At 34.1% G+C, this 19,098-nt stretch overlaps 1 protein-coding gene across 1 annotated transcript; it reads left to right on the top strand.

The window, feature by feature from the left end:
• The first annotated feature begins 2,265 nt into the window (after positions 1 to 2,265).
• Positions 2,266 to 12,885, top strand: LOC115967144 (lysine histidine transporter-like 8). Its single transcript, XM_031086220.1, has 5 exons — positions 2,266 to 2,561; positions 4,384 to 4,521; positions 6,688 to 7,123; positions 10,624 to 10,755; positions 12,394 to 12,885. The coding sequence occupies exons 1-5, from the start codon at positions 2,266 to 2,268 to the stop codon at positions 12,883 to 12,885; spliced, it is 1,494 nt and encodes a 497-aa protein (XP_030942080.1).
• Positions 12,886 to 19,098: the final 6,213 nt, after the last annotated feature.

Below are 19,098 nucleotides of genomic sequence, written 5' to 3'. Positions count from 1 at the left end.
AATATATATATATATATATATATAGATAAAGGTAAGTTGTAATATAATATATGAAAAATGGAGAGGATACCATTTGTATAAGATGATGAGCAAAAGGTCAATTGGTTTTTTTAAGGGGTTTAACTCCTTTTTAATTCAAGTTCGACAAATTGTTATAATGCTTTTTGAATGTTAAAATCAATTAAAGTAACTCTCTAAATGTGCCTTTTGACCCACTTACTGATTTGTGTTCATTTTGTAACTACTTTTCACAATTTTTATTGAAATTGACAAGAACTCTCTCAAGATTACTACTTGAAGAATACTTGGCTTAGCTGTATCCTGGGAGCATATTTGCAATAAGAGAAGTGTTAGTGCCTCTAAACCCTTTTTTATCCAACTATTTAATGTTATTCCTGTATTGTATTATATACATATTCCCAACATTAACATCAAGAAAGGTTGAAAATACAATCTTGCATTAAAGAGTCTTGTACAAAGTTGTCAGTACCATATCAAAGGCAATTTCAGTTTGGATAAGAGAACTCAATATTTCAGTACGAATTAATATTGGTGTACGGTTTTTATATTACCATAATTTATATAAATAGAATTTAAAATACACATATTTTAATTCATAACAATCGAATCAATATGCATATATATATATATATATATATATATGTATGTATGTATGTATATACACAATTCTTTGTTACTTCCATAATTGATTTTATTTTTTGATAGATTAAATGTGTTTTAATACTAGGATATCTTAACCTAGTGATGACTTAAATATTGTATAAATTATAATCATTAAAAAGCAAGATACCATGAGCTATAGAAGCAAGAAAAAAAGAACACAATCAAATCCCCCGACCTTGTACGCAAAGGTATGCGTCACAGATGCAAATGCAATCTTGAACACACTTTTCTGTGACTCGTACCTTTCTTGGCCCCATACTATAAAAAATAAATGATACTACATCATGCTAACCCAAAGACAAAACCCTCATAAAAAAAATTAAAAAAGTTTTGAATATCGACCAATAATAAGACTCATTACATCTTGGTAGTTTTTAAAATAATGCATCACATAAAACAAAAAAGAAAAGAAAAAATAGATACATTGCATTGAAACTTGATATGAGCAAGACTTATGATTGAGTGGAGTAGTAATTGGTTTCTAGTTTACACACCAAAATAGATTAAACTGAAACTTTCTTACTCTATATATGTGTCACTAAGAGTCTATTTGAGATCCGCTTATTTTGCTGAAACTGAAAACTTTTTGTTGAAAGTACTGTAAATAAAGGTAAAAGTTAGTTGAAATAGTACCGTGAAACCCATGAATAGTACCAAAAAGTGTAGTGAAGCCCATGAATAATATCAAAAATGAGCTAAATAGTAAAACTCCGTTTAGCATGATTAATTTTGCCAACTTATTTTACTATTCAGCTTATTTTTGCTACTATTCATTGGCTCCACTGCACTTTTTGTACTATTCATGAGTCCCATAGTACTATTTCATCTAACTTTTACCTTTATCTACAATATTTCCAGTAAAAGTTTTCAGTTTCAGTAAAATAAGCAGATCTCAAACAGACCCTAAGTGTTTGTTTGGCATGATTAATTTTGTCAACTTATTTTACTATTCAGCTTATTTTTGATACTATTCATGAGTCTCACTGCACTTTTTGGTACTATTCATGAGTCTCACTGTACTATTTCAGCTAACTTTTACCTTTATTTACAGTATTTTTAGTAAAAAGTTTTCAATTTCAGTAAAATAAACGGAATCCAAACACAAAATTATAAATAAATAAAAAATAAAAACTTTAATAAATTTTTAATTTATGAATGACTCAAAAAGTTTTTAATTTATGACAAAAAGTACTTGTTTGGGTCTTTTTTTTATTTCTATTTTTTTACTTTAAGAATTTTGTTATATTAAGCTCGGCGACCCTACAAAAATTTTCTGGCTCCACTCCTAGTTGTGTACGTGACACTACTTAAAAATTTCTGATTCCAGGGTTGAAAATTTGAAAGCAAACTCTCTTTCAACCGTCAATCTCAATTATTAAAGAACAATTATATATATGGGTTTCAGATATCAATTAATATTTAACACAGGCAGAATGTAAGAGTGTACAAGTTCTCCACGAGAACCAGTAGCCATTAATCATTATATATATACCAGCAATCGCTAGCTTAATATTTGCAACAGTCCTCATTCTCCTAATATTTTCAATATAGCTTTTGAACTCAGAGCAGAGGAAGGTATCCATGGGAGAAGTGGTAGAATTAAAAAGTAGTCAAGTCATTCCACTCGCAACTTCACCTTCAGATACCAATACTGAAGCAGAGGCAATGCAAACGATAACCATTATAGATGGTGATCCTTTAAAAGATATTACTTCATCTACAAGCTTGCAAGGTTACCGGCACAATCCACAGGAAGCTTGGCTTCCCATCACAGAGTCCAGGAATGGCAACACCTATTTCGCAATGTTTCATTTAATTTGCTCAGGACTTGGATGGCAAGCTCTTTCGCTTCCTATTGTATTTGCCTCACTTGGATGGTAAGCTATCTTTTTCCAATGATTTATTGATTTGTAGTTAATGTTGCTCAACTAATTAATAAAGTCATATTGTTCTCCAAGAGAAGAGGATGAGTTGTGAAATGAATGACATACACTGTGAGTTTGATGACTGAGTCAAGCTCTAACAGACTCAGTCATGAATGTGCGTGTATGAGTTGTCAATCCACGCTTGAAAGAGAATCACTTCATAAATATATGATGTTTGATATATCGTATGTACTTTTAGTTACTGAATTTCATCTATTCAAGTCATAAAATAAAATTGTCATTTTGTCTAATAATTTGATTAATTATGTATATTTTTATGATAAAAAAAAAAATGTGTTTATTTTTAAATGCATCTATGCGTATTCATAGGTTACAAGCTAGTATGATAACAATAATTAATATGCATAATTTTAAAAATTGACACAGTCAAAAAACCAATTTTGCTCCCGGTTTTTAGTTTTTACTAGTTTTGGGAGTTTTATTAAACTAGATTGTTGCCCGGTTCCCAGTTGGACTTGTTGATTCAGTTCAGTTTTTAAAAATATGATAATATGTTTGGGAAGAAGCTTAAAAAATTAAAGCTTCACTTGTTTGTGTAATATAATATAAAGTGAAGTACATTAACAACATATATTGCTCACATTTATAAACAATTTATCAACAAGATCTTGCAAACTTATTGTAGAGTAATGTCACTTCCTTCAATCAAGAATAATAATAAGTTTTTGGGTTATGTTAATGGATGCCCTTAGTGTAATTGTTAATAAACTATTTTAAAAAAAAATTTGACACCACTTTCATGGAAAATATAAAAAACCATACAAAATTAATTACTTTATCATTTTCTCATAAAATATTTTAAAAATAATTCCTAAACTAATACCTTTAGGTCATCCGTTAACTTTTCCCTAAATGGTTTCCTTGTGAATTTAGTTAATAGAATATAATATTATCTAAACTGTTTGGGAATTTATCTCTCCCAAATATTTGGTAAAAATGGCCTACCATAACATTTTCCAAATTTCATAAAAGTAAGAGTTTTGTGCACTCATTATTATTGTATACAATAAAATTTAAAATTTTTAATTAAAACCAATTATGTGATTGTATTTGATCAATTGAACATAAATAATACTAACTTTTTAATAATAATTATGTGATTGAATCTAACGTTTGTCCTTATATGAGAAGAAAGAACATCAATTCCGAACTATTTAATAATTATTTCAGGAACATGAAATTTTGTCCCCTTTCTTTGTCTCTTTTCTCTCATTGAATTAACAGTAACACCTCTTCCAAAGATGTTAAATCATGGACACACAAGTTCACATCCAACAGCGGTTTTACTTTCGGAAAATCTTATGGAATCCATAACAAATAACAGAAAACGTTAAAGTTTGTTGTTCTTATTTGCATTTGTTGAACCAAATTCATTCTTTAAAACTGTAACTTCTATTCAATTAGCTGTGGTCCATGCTATTGCTAATAGGGTTGCTCTCTTTCTTTGGCTACAAAGAAACCATCCTATTGTTGCTTTCAATAAGTTCCAAATGTAGCAGCCTGAAGAAAAGTCCTATCATTTTATTTAACTTCATGAGTTTGAGTAATGATATAAACACAATAATTAAGTAGAGAAACTTTTACTCATTCCCTGTTATTGGGCATATCACAGATATCATTATTTTTACCCACTAGTCATAACTACTTTTTTTTTTTTTTTTGAGAAGGTAGTAATAACTACTTGTCACTTCAACAGTTGTGAAATTTTTTATGCCCAATTAATATCTTATTGTAATTATTTCATTGGTTGTAGGACATGGGGTATCATATGTTTGTCACTAGCTTTTGTGTGGCAACTCTATACCATATTTATTCTTGTTCAACTACATGAAGCAATCCCTAGAATTCGCTACAGCAGATACATGCAACTTGCAATAGCTTCTTTTGGTTAGTGCGAAACCCCCTGTTATTATTATGGACAAGGTTTTCCTCCAAATTAGTTTGGGGAAATTTTTTATCAACTCACAACCTAGTGATTTATAAGTCTATACGTGTGTATTAATTAAGCAAGTTACATGACTCATTAAAAATGTTATGTGACTAATAGTACACGTAAATAGTTTGTTTAACAGCCACGAAGTGGGTTGGTGGAAATTTCATGTCAACCAGTTTGTGTATAAACTTTTTATTATTATTATCTTTATATATTAAGAGGATTCAGAAAGTTAGTTATGACTTTAAAAAATGTCAAAAATACCCCTAATCTAATTAGACAATCCTTATTCTTATAAAATAGAAAATAGGTTTAAAATTGTAATTCAACAAAATTAAAATAAATAAATAAAAAAAAAAATACCCAATAAACTTTTTTTCCTAAAAATTAGCACACTTTCTATTTAAATATATCCCACGCATGTTTAATACATTTGTTTCCCTAAAAACTAACACACACTAAACCTAGCCGTTTACTTAATCTCAAATCCTAAATTTTAGTTTTTTAAAAATTCATTCCTATGTAACCTCACTAATAAAAGATAAATTCAAATTAAAAAATTACATTAAACTCAAAATAAATAAAAAGAAAGAACTTCATCACACGTGCATAGTGCTTGTTATGAGGCTAGTAGTAGTAGTAGTAGTTGTTGTTGTTGTTATTTTTATTATTATTATACTTTTTGTTAATGAATATTCTAAAAGCACAAGATAAAATGTATTCAGTATTTTATTAGATAATAATTTTGTTTTCTAAACATATATATATATATATATATAAATATATATGAGATGGATTCAAGTTACACCCGATGTAACTGTTGTAAAGTTACACATTTTTTACACCATTGTTTTTTAAGAGATCTAACAGTTAAAAAAAAAATCATTAAATGTTATAACTTGACACCTTTTTCTCTCTCCTTATTTAATGTTTTTCACTTGATTAAAGGGCACATGCCATTTTCAACAACTTGCTTTTTAAATGATTCATCCTAAAAGAGAAATTAAATAGATATTTGATGATGAAATTAAATTATCTGAAATAAAATTTATACAATTATGTATATGATTGAAGTATTGAACACAAAAGTAATCTGCTGCTTTTTAAAAGTTTTCGCATTGCAAATGTAAAAATACTGAAAAATTATTATCTCTGCTCATGCTTTGGTCTTCCATATAAAGTAAATTGTTATGGTAATGGTGATGAAAGTGCCACCTAACAGGGTTATTTAATTAATTAATTAAGAGTAGTTTTATTTTATTGAGCAAAAAAAAAAAAGTATTATTCTAATTTATAAGAAAAAATTTTGTCGGCTAAGGAAAGTGGGTGTCAATCATTGACATAAGTCAAACCATGCTTGCTTTTTTTATTGATATATAATTTACACTTGCACTTGAGAAGTCATGAACCCATAACTTTATGTCTCCACCCTTCACTCAGCACTTAAAAGGGAAGTGGGTGTCAATTAAGTTAAAATTCATTAGCATGCAAATATGAAGAAAAACACACGCAACCGCAATAAGTTGTGTGTTAAAGCTAATAAATTGTTGAAAAGTTATCTCTCTGTTTAAAAAGAAATGTATACTTTTAACGTACAAGGCTACAAGCCCCATTTTTCTCAATTCTTTAACTTGTGGGTTTTTTTTTTTTTTGAGAAATGGGTTGTTAATTTTTTGATATCAATAAGTAATACAGCATTTTTAAGAAGTATCTTGATTATATATATATATATACAGAGAGAGAGAGAGAGAGAGAGAGAGTAAAAACCTTAGAAAAATGATATTTCACAGTTTACCACAAGACAAATTTAAATTGTATTCCCAAGTTAACATTCAATTGCATTTGTGCATTACAAAGGTCTCACAACTTACTAAATAAAAAGACGTGTGGCAAATACAAATTGTATTCCTCATTTAACATCCAATAAAATTTGGTCAAATGACAAAGATCTTACCCATGATGCATAGGTGGGTGATAATGTGTTATTATATATAATACCAAAGCCTTAGTCCCAAACTTTTGGGGTCACTTATGAATCCTCAACAAATTAGATTAGATCAATTACATGTATTTTTTTCCCCAATTTTATTATATCTAAAGTCATAATATGTTACCATATGCAAGTCCAAAACTAGGGAACTGGTTTGCCCTATTCCCTATAATGTACAATTCAGGGGGTGCTTGTATCCTTCTAATTATCACTAGAGGTGGCACCCTAGATATCTTATTCAAAACCATATGTGATGGTGATGCCATGTGTCATGCCAAATCATTGACAGGTATAGAGTGGTACTTGGTGTTCACATGCATAGCATTACTTATAGTTCAACTACCCAACCTCAACTCTATAGCATGGGTGTCTCTAATTGGGGCTACCACAGCTGTTCTATATTCTACTTTGATTTGGGTTCTCTCAATTACCAAAGATAGGCCCATAGGCATATCCTACAGTCAATCTGATGAAATGAAATCTAACATGGAAAAATTCAGCGATGTGTTGAATGCGCTTGGGATCATTGCCCTTGCATTCAAAGGACATAATGTTATCCTCGAGATACAGGTTAGAATCCCTAACATACTTTCTGCATTTTCCTTTTCAAGTTCCAATGATAATTCGGTGGTTATCATTTTAGTGATTCAAACTCCACCTCTTCCTCTCTCAATATTTAATAAATAATTAAATAAATATATATATATATATATATATATATATATCATTTTCCTTTTCGAAAGGTTTAGAATTACACTTTTTCTTTTGGTTTTTGGGTAAACAAAGGTTTATGAATACATTATTTGCATAGAATTTCTTAACTTGTCAAATTGGTAATTTGTAATTAGCGTGTGAAAATAATTTGTTATGTGTGAGTCTATGTGAAAATGTTGTCAGACAAATTGTAATTTTTAGTAAAAAAAAGTGTGTTATACCATAGCTCTTTGTTTTTGGGGTAAGATATGCTTCAACAATTGCGCGCTAATTAAGTCAAGGTTTGTACCTTTGCCCAACTTTAGGATACAACATGAGAGTATCCAACTATGTAAGAAAGCTCAGCCCAGCCTAAACTCGTGACCCTTTTAGATTCAATATGTCACGACCCAAATCCATAGAAAATGAATTTAGATGCATGACTAACCTGCTAAACTTATACAAATCCATAAACATAATTAATCCAAAATAAATCAATCCTCCAAAAATAATACTGTTAAAAACCTCTTACAAAAAAAAGTCTAAACTCCACAAATGGGAAATAATCTCCACAAAACAGGAATTACAAAATAAGGTAGCTAAAATTCTATAAGTCCTCAATGCATACTGAAGTCGCCTACAGCTTCCATGCTCTACCTTGCACCTTACAAAACAACCCAAAGGTTCTATGTTTCCAACTATACTTTAATCTGAAAAAATAGTAATTGATGGGGTGAGCCACACATCTAGTAAGTAATTATACACAATATACAACAGAATAGAGTCAAGCAAAGCACGAGTTTGATTTCACAATTTCACTCAAAATATTCGATATAATTTTCCAAACATATAAAGAACCACTAAACACATGTATATGATCAAATCTTAAAGTTATTCGAAAACACATACGGATAATTGATCAGAGCACAGTGTCACATATACATATCACATATTCTCACATACAATCCTGTGAGCGGATACCAACATCTAACCCCTGTTGGTGAGGGATCAACACATATTCTCACATACAATCCTGTGAGCGGATTTACACACATATCTGATATATCTGATCAATTCAAAAAAAAACAGTTATTTTAAGTCACATATCACGAAGCAAAGTTTATACAAAATAAAATAATTAACTTGATATTAACAATTTCTTTTCAAATATAGAAGCATATCAAAGATCACAATATTGAATAGAATATAAATCAAAGGATGCTTGACTCTCTTGGGAAACGAATAGTGATTGAGGAGTTTATGTAAATATATTACAATTCTTGAGTAAATATGAAAATTAAATTTGCTAAAAGAAACATTTCAAATACCATTTGAAAATAGGAATATGACTAAAATCACTTGGTTTTAATCAAATTTAAAGAACAAGAACCTTTTTAGAAAACTTACTTTGAAACTCAATTCTTTTTTGGAAAATAGTTTAGTTTAGAAATCATATTTTAAATGAGATTTGGAAATTCAAAACATTATTTCAAATTCGAAGTCTCTCTTTAAAACATTGTCTAAAAGTCGAAGTTTCTCTTTCAATAATGTAAAAATAATGCTTTCAATAAACTTTAGAAAACGTAAGCTTTAGAAACATAACTTTTGAAAACTTTTGACTTCTAAGAACCTAAGAATAAAACTTGTGCATATTATGCATAATTACTTACCTCTCTTGCTAATATATCCGAACACAGCCGAGCACTTTTAGTCTTCTGTAAGCTCTAAACAGAAAATTACTTTAATCAATAAGTGTGAAAATTCATTATCATAAACTACTTCCTAAAAAAAAATCACTATAATCCTCCATAACCTTCTCTTTTTCCTAGAGTCACAATATAGGCAGAATTATTTCCCATACGTAGAAACATCTAATCCGAATATACCTATTAGTTATTCTATAACAATCGACCAATATATCAAATATCATATTAAACCAACTACAAGACTTCATGCTATTATTGAAAACCACCTTCTCTTTAGGGTCAATCCTAAACTAGTAATATAATCAAAGTATTCAAAGTCTAGTCTAGTCCTTCATACCAAATCTTTCACGCACTAAAGTATAATAACCGAATTAATCATGGCAGCGATACACTTGAATAGATATTCTATTCATCTTGAATCACAGGCCAAATACTATATGACAATAGCTCTAATAAAAACTATAGATCTGTCCCTGCCAAGACTAGGAAATGATTACCTGATGAGAGATCAATCTTTGAGCGCTAACTATAGTCTATAGATGACGCCTCCAGCCGTCCATGCTCTCTTTTTTTTTTTTTGTTAAAGCGTATAATGAAGTAACCCTAGAGCCTTCCAAGATTTTATAGCTTCTAATTAACCTCAAATTAAGGTATTTTAAACTACTGGCCTATTTAGGTAAGCTAGAATTCCAAGGGATTCCAATAACTGTTAGACTTGTTATCCAAAAAGGTTTTTATTCTCTCAGCCTTTTCCTTAACTGATAAGGAGAATAATGCTTTAATTCCTTAATCTTTCTATAACTGAAACAAAATAAATGAGGACTACACGTTACCTAATTGTGCAGTCTATTGTTTCATCTCTTACTTGGTAGTAATCTTTGTTGGCCGCAAAATTACACCTCACATGTAGCATATCCAAAAACTATGTAAATAATCCTATCATGACACTACATGTTTATCCATATCACTTGTCAAAGCTAAAATAATAATATTAATAATGATGATAAAATCGGGGTATTTACACAATATATGTTAAAAATCTAAAATATGAAACTCTATATAAGGATATGTACTCATGCAACAATTTTTTAAAATTGAATACTCATGCAACACTTCAATCTTAAAGGTTGGCAAAAATGTCTCAAATATTTTGCATTTACATACAAACTAATAAAAGATCACTAGCCCTTCCCCAGTGGTGGTACATCACTACCACTCCCTTGCAAGAGGAGGATTCTTTGGTTGGGGAAGATAAATTTTAAATGATGTGATAGTCTGTATATCTTCATTATTAGGTTCATTGGGTTAACTCCTCTACAATCTCGCCACTCACATAAGGTTGACTCTAAGTTTCAACAATTATCTCATACATTCAATACATACATACTCCCTCTTACAATGTGGAGATTCCATGGTGTATATATATATATATATACCATTCAAGTGAAAAGAGGGAAGAGTTGACCCTATGGACATGATAATTTCTCCTAAAATAAGAGAGCTTACCTTCTAAGTAACTTAAGGTTATGCTATCATTTTGATTAGAAAAATAAAAAGTGCTGCACTATTATAAAAACAAACCAAGTAATGCTTTAAAAGAATAGATACATTTGTCATCTCGATTTGAATGTAATTTTAAGTTAAAAACTTAAAATGTCTTTAATTTTGCAGGGAACATTGCCTTCAAGTCCAAAACAAACATCCTATAAGTCAATGTGTACAGGGGTGACAATATCACACATAGTAATCGCTATGTGCCAATATCCCCTTGCAATAGGTGGATTTTGGGCTTATGGAAACATGGTAAGCAAATCTTCTTTTGTTGAACTTATTCAGATTTGTTATATACTTACTTTAGAAGAGACTTATTTTATATCATCATGATTTTTTCATCAATCAAATAAGTTCCCGTTTGAGATGGTGGTTTAAAAATGCACTTTTAGAATATAGTTTTTTAAAATCTCAATTTTTGTTAGGTATAGATATATCATTTCTCGAACAATCTCACTTATTGCCCTTTCTTATCTTAATGCTCCTTCCACGATGGTCTTTTCTTGGACAAAATTGCCTTATGCCCTTTTCTCCCAAATTATATAGTCTTATGCCCCCCTTCCCAAACTAATTAGGGAAATGCCCATTTTTTGAAACTTGACTTTCTCAAAATTGAATTAAGCCCTATAGTGACATTCTGTAACCCGAGCTCCATGAAATCGAGTTAATTGCCTATAACTCGATTTCATGGAAATCGAGTTACAAAACGTCACTATAGGTCCTTAAAAATGTCACTATAGGGCTCTAGAATTTTTTTTTTTTTTTTTAACTCGATTTTGAGAAAATCGAGTTACAAAAGAAGGGCATTTCCCTAATTAGTTTGAGAAGCGGGGCATAAGGCTATATAATTTGAGTGGAAAGGGCATAAGGCCATTTTGTCCTCTTTTCTTTGATGTCAAGTTGAGGTTAAGGGTTTTGAAATTTTTAATATTGTTTTGCAACTTGCAAGCAGTGGTGTTGTTGAGAATATATGGTAGAAATTTGAGTGATTTTGTGAATTTACGAATTGATAGTTTGGTTTGTTTTGGATAGAGGGCATGAAATTTGAAAATTGATGATTTTGTTCCGTGTAAAAAACATGAATTTAGGGGATTTTTTCTGCACTAATTTTGATTCTTCGTCTACTGTGTCGCATGAAATTGGGCATTGATCTTATAATATTAGATATGAAGTTTTCATCTTATTGACAATTCAATTTTTTATAACAAAAAATAGTTTTATATAATTTCTAATAAATTTCTTTTTTTTTTTTAAAAAAAAAGATGTCATTGTTTTCAATGATTTTTTTTTTTTTTTTAATAAATGCGTTCATATAAAAGGAACATGATTACAATTCGTCCTTCAAACTAATGGAAGTTTAGCATAGAGGTCAATTTGGATACTTGTAAGATCTCAAGGGACTAAAAATTTTAATTGATAGTACAAAAAATGTGTTTGTAAGCAAACCAAACTTTTAGAGATATTTTTTGCATTAATTGCCCAAAAATAAATTGTATAGAACAAACGCATCTACAATATATAAAATCTTATTATCATAAGATCTCTTCTATTTGTGAAATGGATCTTACTAGATATTACAAATAGGTTTGAACACTATTAGACTAAAAAAAAAAAAAATTGAACCTTGAAATGGACTCTTTCAATTTTTTATGAAACAGAGAATTATGTTTTTTCATAAATAGGGAAGGGGAAAATGCAAGACTTTATAGGCACTTGCATTTACTTGAAAAAGTTTATATCAATGTTCTCTATATATCAAAAAATGTGAGAGAAAAGCATGATTTTGACTCTTCTAATTTTCCATGATATAATGAAATTTGGCTTCATAAATTCTTTTTTCTTTTGCTTTTTTCATTATTTTTCATTTTTCTATGTATTTATGAATGACAGGTACCGTATAGTGGAGGACAAGGATTGTTGACTTTATTTTCACAAATCCACGGACCAAACAGCTCGAAATTAATGATGACCTCAATTTACCGACCAGTATTGGTGAACTGTTTATGTACATTCCAAGTTTACGCCATGGTTGTTTTTGACAACTTGGAAGTTAGATACACAAGCAAGAAAAATCAGCCATACCCAAGGTGGGTTCGCACATTCCTTCGTATTTTCTTTGGAGGGTTGGCTTTCTTTCTTTCTGTGACTTTTCCATTTTTGGGAAGACTAGCACCTTTAGTTGGAGGTGCTACATTACCTTTAACTTTTGCTTATCCATGTTTCATGTGGATTGCAATGAAGAAACCTCTACCAAATGGTTTGGTTTGGTTTATAAACATGGGGTTAGGTTGCTTTGGCATTGTCTTGACTATTCTAATAGTTATTTCAGCGGCTTGGACCTTAGCTGACAATGGACTAAAAGCCAACTTCTACAAGCCTTAATGCTAGATACATTAGTAAGAAATTAAACCAATAACCATTTTGAATGTATACATGGGCCTAAGGGAATTACTTATTTAATTGGCCGTCTTGTTTTAATTGTTCTTTATAAAGTTATATACAAGATAAGTTATAATATATTATATTGAAAATGGAGAGAGTACCGTTTGTATAAGCTCATGATGAGCAAAAGATTAATTGGTTTGTTTAAGGGTTTTAACTTATTTTCAATTCAAGTTCGACAAACTGTTATAATGCTTTGTGAACATTAAAATCAATTAAAGTAATTCTCCAAATATGCCTTTTGAAGGGCTATGACCCACTTGACTCATATTCATTTTGTAACTACTTTCCACCATTTTCATTGAAATTCACAAGAATTCTCTCAAGATTACTACTTAAAGAATTCTTAGCTTAGTTGTATCTCGGGAACAAATTTGCAGTAAGATTTTAACATATTTTGTGTTTGGAAAAATATTGTTTGAGGATAGTGAAGTGTTTGTGCCTCTAAGCCATTTTTATCCAACTATTTACTATTATTCCTTCATTGAATTACATACATATTCCCAACATTAACGTCATGAAAGATTGAAAATACAATCTTGCATTAGGGTTTCTTGCACAAAGTAGTCAATACTATACTGGAGGCCATTTTGACCGGGATAAGAAAAGGAAATATTTTGGTACGGATTAATATTAGTGTACAGTTTTGATATCACCACAATCAGTATAGACCAAATTTACGAAAAACCCTAGCCCAAAATGACTTAAGTCTCACCCTCCCCACCCACATGTAGATCAAAGGCTAAAAAGTCTAACCCTCCCCACCACATGTAGATGAAAGCCTAAAAGGTCCTCCCCACCCAAAAGTAAATCAAAGCCTAAACTTTTACCCACAAACTCTCTTCTTCCTCCCATGTGTAGATGAAACCTAGCCACTTATGAACTCTCTTCTTCCTCCCCACGTGTAGATGGAACCTAGCCAAGACCTTTGATAAGGGTAAAATTGTGAATGTGAATATTCATGAATATAGTATCATGAAGCGACGTTCAAAATAGAACCGTCGGCCTCACTTGTCATAAATGGAAAGCTGACACTACTAAGCTGAAGTGAGTAGGCGAGGCTGACGACCCTAACGAGGCTGACGACCTCGGCGAGGGAGTTGGCGAAGCTGACGACCCCGACGAGGGGGTAGGCGAAGCTGACGACCTTGACGAGGCTGACAACCCTGGCAAGGGAGTAGGCGAAGCTGACGACCCTAACGAGGCTGACGACCTCGACGAGGGAGTAGGCGAAGCTGAAGACAGTAAGCTGAAGGCAGTAAGCTGAAGAGAGTAGGCTGAAGAGAGTAAGCTGAAGATGGTAAGCTGAAGACAGTAAGCTGAAGGCAGTAAGCTGAAGACCATAAGCTGAAGAGAGTAAGCTGAAGGCAGTAAGCTGAAGGCAGTAAACTGAAGGCAGTAAGCTGAAGAGAGTAGGCTGAAGGCAGTAAGCTGAAGACCATAAGTTGAAGGCAGTAAGCTGAAGACCATAAGCTGAAGAGAGTAAGCTGAAGGCAGTAAGCTGAAGGCAGTGAGCTGAAGGGAATAAGCTGAAGGGGATGCACAAAGCTGACGGTCCCGACATAACCTTGACTTGGCTTCCACGCATGGGTATATAAGGAAATACCTTGCATATCACGCTCAGTGTTAAACTCCTATAAGGAAAGGATTCCGCAAAATACGCTCATAAAGACTCCTATAAGGAAAAGACTTCTACAGTAAGAAAAAGAGGTCAATCCTCTACTACTATAAAAGCCCCAATATCCTCACTAACTAAGGTACGCAGAATTTACCCTCTCTAACACTTTAGAGTTGTGAGAAGTTCTAACTTGACCTTCGGAGAGTATTCGGCCGGCACCACACCGGTGCTCTCTGCGAGGTCTTCTCTTTTTGTGTTGTGCAGGCATTGTTTCGAGCACGTGAGTGTCGTGTAGCTCACTGACGATTTTTCGACATCATCAGTTGGCGCCGTCTGTGGGAACGAAGCATACTTTAGCCTATTGCTTCTCGGACAAAGAGTTGCATGATACTTACTCACTCGATGGCAACTACCAACAACGTTCAGGGAGACGAGCTGCGACCCACTACCTTGGAGAGGCAGGTCCAAACCCTCATGACAACAGTGGAACGTCTCACCAAACAGAATCAGGACCTTGAAGAACAGCTACGGCAAAAGAACACCGCTATGGGTACCTAAGGGGAAAATCAAGAAGGTACCAGTGCCGAGCGAAGAGACCAAGAGGGGCCGGAAGGTAGTAATGCCCCAAGCAGACCTAAACGACAAGATATGAGCTGTCCATCCGTCACTGATATGGCTCAACCCCACATTGTCGCGGAGATGCAGGCGATGAAGGAACAGATGGATGTCATGATGAACGCCCTCAAAGGACGGGTGTCTAGCGACCTTGATGATCTGGTCCACCGAACCGACTCGCCGTTCACCGCGTCCGTCAACTCCTTCCCCCTTCCACCAAAGTTCCGTATACCGCAAGTGGAAAACTACGATGGAAACAAAGACCCTCTAGATCATTTGGAGTCCTTTAAGACCTTGATGCACCTTCAGGGGGTACCCGACGAGATCATATGCAGAGCTTTCCCCACCACGCTGAAGGGTCCCGCAAGGATATGGTTTATCAGGCTGACGCCTAACTCCATCAGTACTTTCAAGGAGCTAAGCGGCCAGTTTGCTTCGCACTTCATCGGAGGACACAGGTATAAGAAGTCTACAGCATGCTTGATAAGCATCAAGCAGTGGGAAGATGAAACGCTAAGGTCTTACATAACACGCTTTAACAAAGAGGCGCTTTCAATTGATGAAGCTAACGACAAGATACTTGTAGCCGCTTTCACAAATGGGCTGCGGAAGGGTAAGTTCCTATTTTCACTATATAAGAATGACCCGAAGACTATGTCGAACGTGCTTTATAGGGCAACCAAGTACATGAATGCTGAGGACGCGCTTCTGGCTCGAGAGAAGAGAGAAAGGCAAGAGGATACGCGACAGGACAGAGGGCAGAAGATGGCAAGAACTGGAGACGCTGAACGGACAGAAGCTACGGAAGTACTACCAGTAAAAAGGATCGCATGAAGAGCAGCACCCCTTTATTTCTAGTTTACCTTAGTGAATTTTAGCTATACTCCTCAGTTTTTCTATTTACTTTAGTTTTTGCTACAATAACTCTTTTTAAAGCCCAAAGGGCAGGTCTTCGTTTTCTTTTTAAGAACTACTTTTTCTATGAATGCATGGTTTATTTTAATAAGAGAAGTTTATTCACGCATGGCCAAAGTCGCCTACGGGTGGACGGTCACTACGCTAAGTTACCTACGGGTAGACGCATGGCCAAAGTCGCCTACGGGTGGACGGTCACTACGCTAAGTTACCTATGGATAGACGCATGGCCAACGCCTACGGGTGGACAGTCACTACGCTAAGTTACCTACGGGTAGACGCATGGCCAAAGTCGCCTACGGGTGGACGGTCACTACGCTAAGTCACCTACGGGTAGACACATGACCGAAGTTGACTATGGGTGGATGATCACCATACTAAGTCGCCTACAAGTAGACGACCAAAAAGGTAACGAGGCTCCAAAATTTAGTCACCTCAATTAGTCCACGACCCCAAGTGGACAACTCACAAGGTGACGAGGTACCAACACTTAGTCACCTCAACAAGTCCACAAAGTGGAGGAATCCAAGTCTACAAAATAGACGACCCTAATATGCAGTCCATTAAGTGGACAACCTCATCTCAAGAGGATGAAATATTATCAAGTCCATAAAATGGACAAGCTTATTAAGTCCACAAGATGGACGATTTCATCCTAAGAGGATGAAAAAATTATGAAGTCCATAAAATGGACACAAAGTGGACAACCATGTCTTATTAAGTCCACAAGCCGGATGACCTTATTAAGGCCACAAGCTGGACGACCCTACTAAATCCACAAAGCGGACGACATTGCTAAGTCCAAAGTGGACGACCCAATCCTAAGAATGAAAAATTATTAAGTCCACAAGTGGACGAGTTTATCATTAAGCCTACAGATTGGACGAGTCACTTAGTAATACCCACGAAATGGACGATTGCGCCAAGTCCCCAAAGCGGACGAGCCCATAAAGTTGACAAGTTCGTCCACTAAAGGATATGACTAAGACGATGATTTTAACATAAAAGACAACGAGATGAACAAGTCTACTAAAGAGACGAGTTGGAATTATCCAAATGAAAAGGACTTAAACTCCATGAACCTGTCAGTTTAAGCTGACGAGATCATGGAGTGAGGGGCAGCTGATAAGGGTAAAATTGTGAATGTGAATATTCATGAATATAGTATCATGAAGCGACGTTCAAAATAGAACCATCGGCCTCACTTGTCATAAATGGAAAGCTGACACTACTAAGCTGAAGGGAGTAGGCGAGGCTGACGACCTCGGCGAGGGAGTTGGCGAAGCTGACGACCACGACGAGGGGGTAGGCGAAGCTGGCAACCCTGACGAGGCTGACGACCCTGGCAAGGGAGTAGGCGAAGCTGACGACCCTAATGAGGCTGACGACCTCAACGAGGGAGTAGGCGAAGCTGAAGGCAGTAAGCTGAAGGCAGTAAGCTGAAGAGAGTAGGCTGAAGAGAGTAAGCTGAAGATAGTAAGCTGAAGGCAGTAAGCTGAAGACCGTAAGCTGAAGGCAGTAAGCTGAAGGCAGTAAGCTGAAGAGAGTAGGCTGAAGAGAGTAAGCTGAAGATAGTAAGCTGAAGGCAGTAAGCTGAAGACCGTAAGCTGAAGAGAGTAAGCTGAAGGCAGTAAGCTAAAGGCAGTAAGCTGAAGAGAGTAGGCTGAAGGCAGTAAGCTGAAGACCATAAGTTGAAGGCAGTAAGCTGAAGACCATAAGCTGAAGAGAGTAAGCTGAAGGCAGTGAGCTGAAGGGAATAAGCTGAAGGGGATAAGCTGAAGGGGATGCACAAAGCTGACGGTCCCGACATAACCTTGACTTGGCTTCCACGCATGGGTATATAAGGAAATACCTTGCATATCACGCTCAGTGTTAAACTCCTACAAGGAAAGGATTCCGCAAAATACGCTCATAAAGACTCCTATAAGGAAAAGACTTCTACAGTAAGAAAAAGAGGTCAATCCTCTACTACTATAAAAGTCCCAATATCCTCACTAGCTAAGGTACGCAGAATTTACCCTCTCTAACACTTTAGAGTTGTGAGAAGTTCTAACTTGACCTTCGGAGGGTATTCGGCCGGCACCACACCGGTGCTCTCTGCGAGGTCTTCTCTTTTTGTGTTGTGCAGGCATTGTTTCGAGCACGTGAGTGTCGTGTAGCTCACTGACGATTTTTCGACATCATCAACCTTCATTCACTTACAACCTCTCTTTCCTTGTACAAACACTCTTCAACTTCTAAAAAAACAACAATTTCCACTCCAACTTAGTGATTATTTGAAGGTATAAATGTAGGAGCTTAAAAGATTTCAGTGCTTGGTATTTTGGGCTTCAATGCAGCCACTTCCAGCCAATTATACAATGCAGTTAACACCAGGTAAATGCCACCTAATTTATGAAATTGAAAAGTTAGTTTCATTTGTTATTTGCTTTGCATGTTGTAAAATTTGTTCTTTTATATATATCTGTCTCCTTAAGCATCAAAAGTTATGCCACTATAATTTATTACAATTCATTTCAAAGAAGTATGCTTATTTTCTTTATTTCATGTTTCTCATAAAAAGTTTGTTTATTAATTTGTTGTTGAATCCCAAAATACTATGTTCGTTGATTCATAACAATTGAATTATAATATATATATATATACACGATTCTCTATTACTCTATTAATTGATATGGCTTTTTTTAATTCCCTCTACTATTTTTTTTTTTTTCTACCTTTTTTTTGTTCGCTCAATTTGAATATTGAATAAACTTGTTGTTTTTTACTAGTGCATGCACACACATACTCACAACTTGGATATATATAAATATTAGTGGATTGAAGCATCCTCACAACTGGATTCACACATATTCACACACCACTCATATAAATAGAAAGAGAAAGAAGAGAGACAAATTAGCATACGAAGTCAATTATAATAATTCTGGCCACGAATCTTCTGAGGTCTCTCTCTCTCTCTTTTTAATGAATTTGTATGGTCTTTTTTTAAAAGGGAGAATAAT

This window comes from Quercus lobata, chromosome 11 (assembly GCF_001633185.2).
Source record: "Quercus lobata isolate SW786 chromosome 11, ValleyOak3.0 Primary Assembly, whole genome shotgun sequence".
Classification (NCBI taxonomy): Eukaryota; Viridiplantae; Streptophyta; class Magnoliopsida; order Fagales; family Fagaceae; genus Quercus; species Quercus lobata.
This window is presented reverse-complemented; position numbering and strand designations above follow the sequence as displayed.

Coding starts and splice junctions, on each gene's coding strand:
- LOC115967144 (XM_031086220.1), top strand. CDS start 2,266: ATGGGAGAAGTGGTAGAATTAAAAAGTAGTCAAGTCATTCCACTCGCA. Junction 2,562..4,383: donor GTATTTGCCTCACTTGGATG/GTAAGCTATCTT, acceptor CATTGGTTGTAG/GACATGGGGTATCATATGTT. Junction 7,124..10,623: donor ATGTTATCCTCGAGATACAG/GTTAGAATCCCT, acceptor TTAATTTTGCAG/GGAACATTGCCTTCAAGTCC.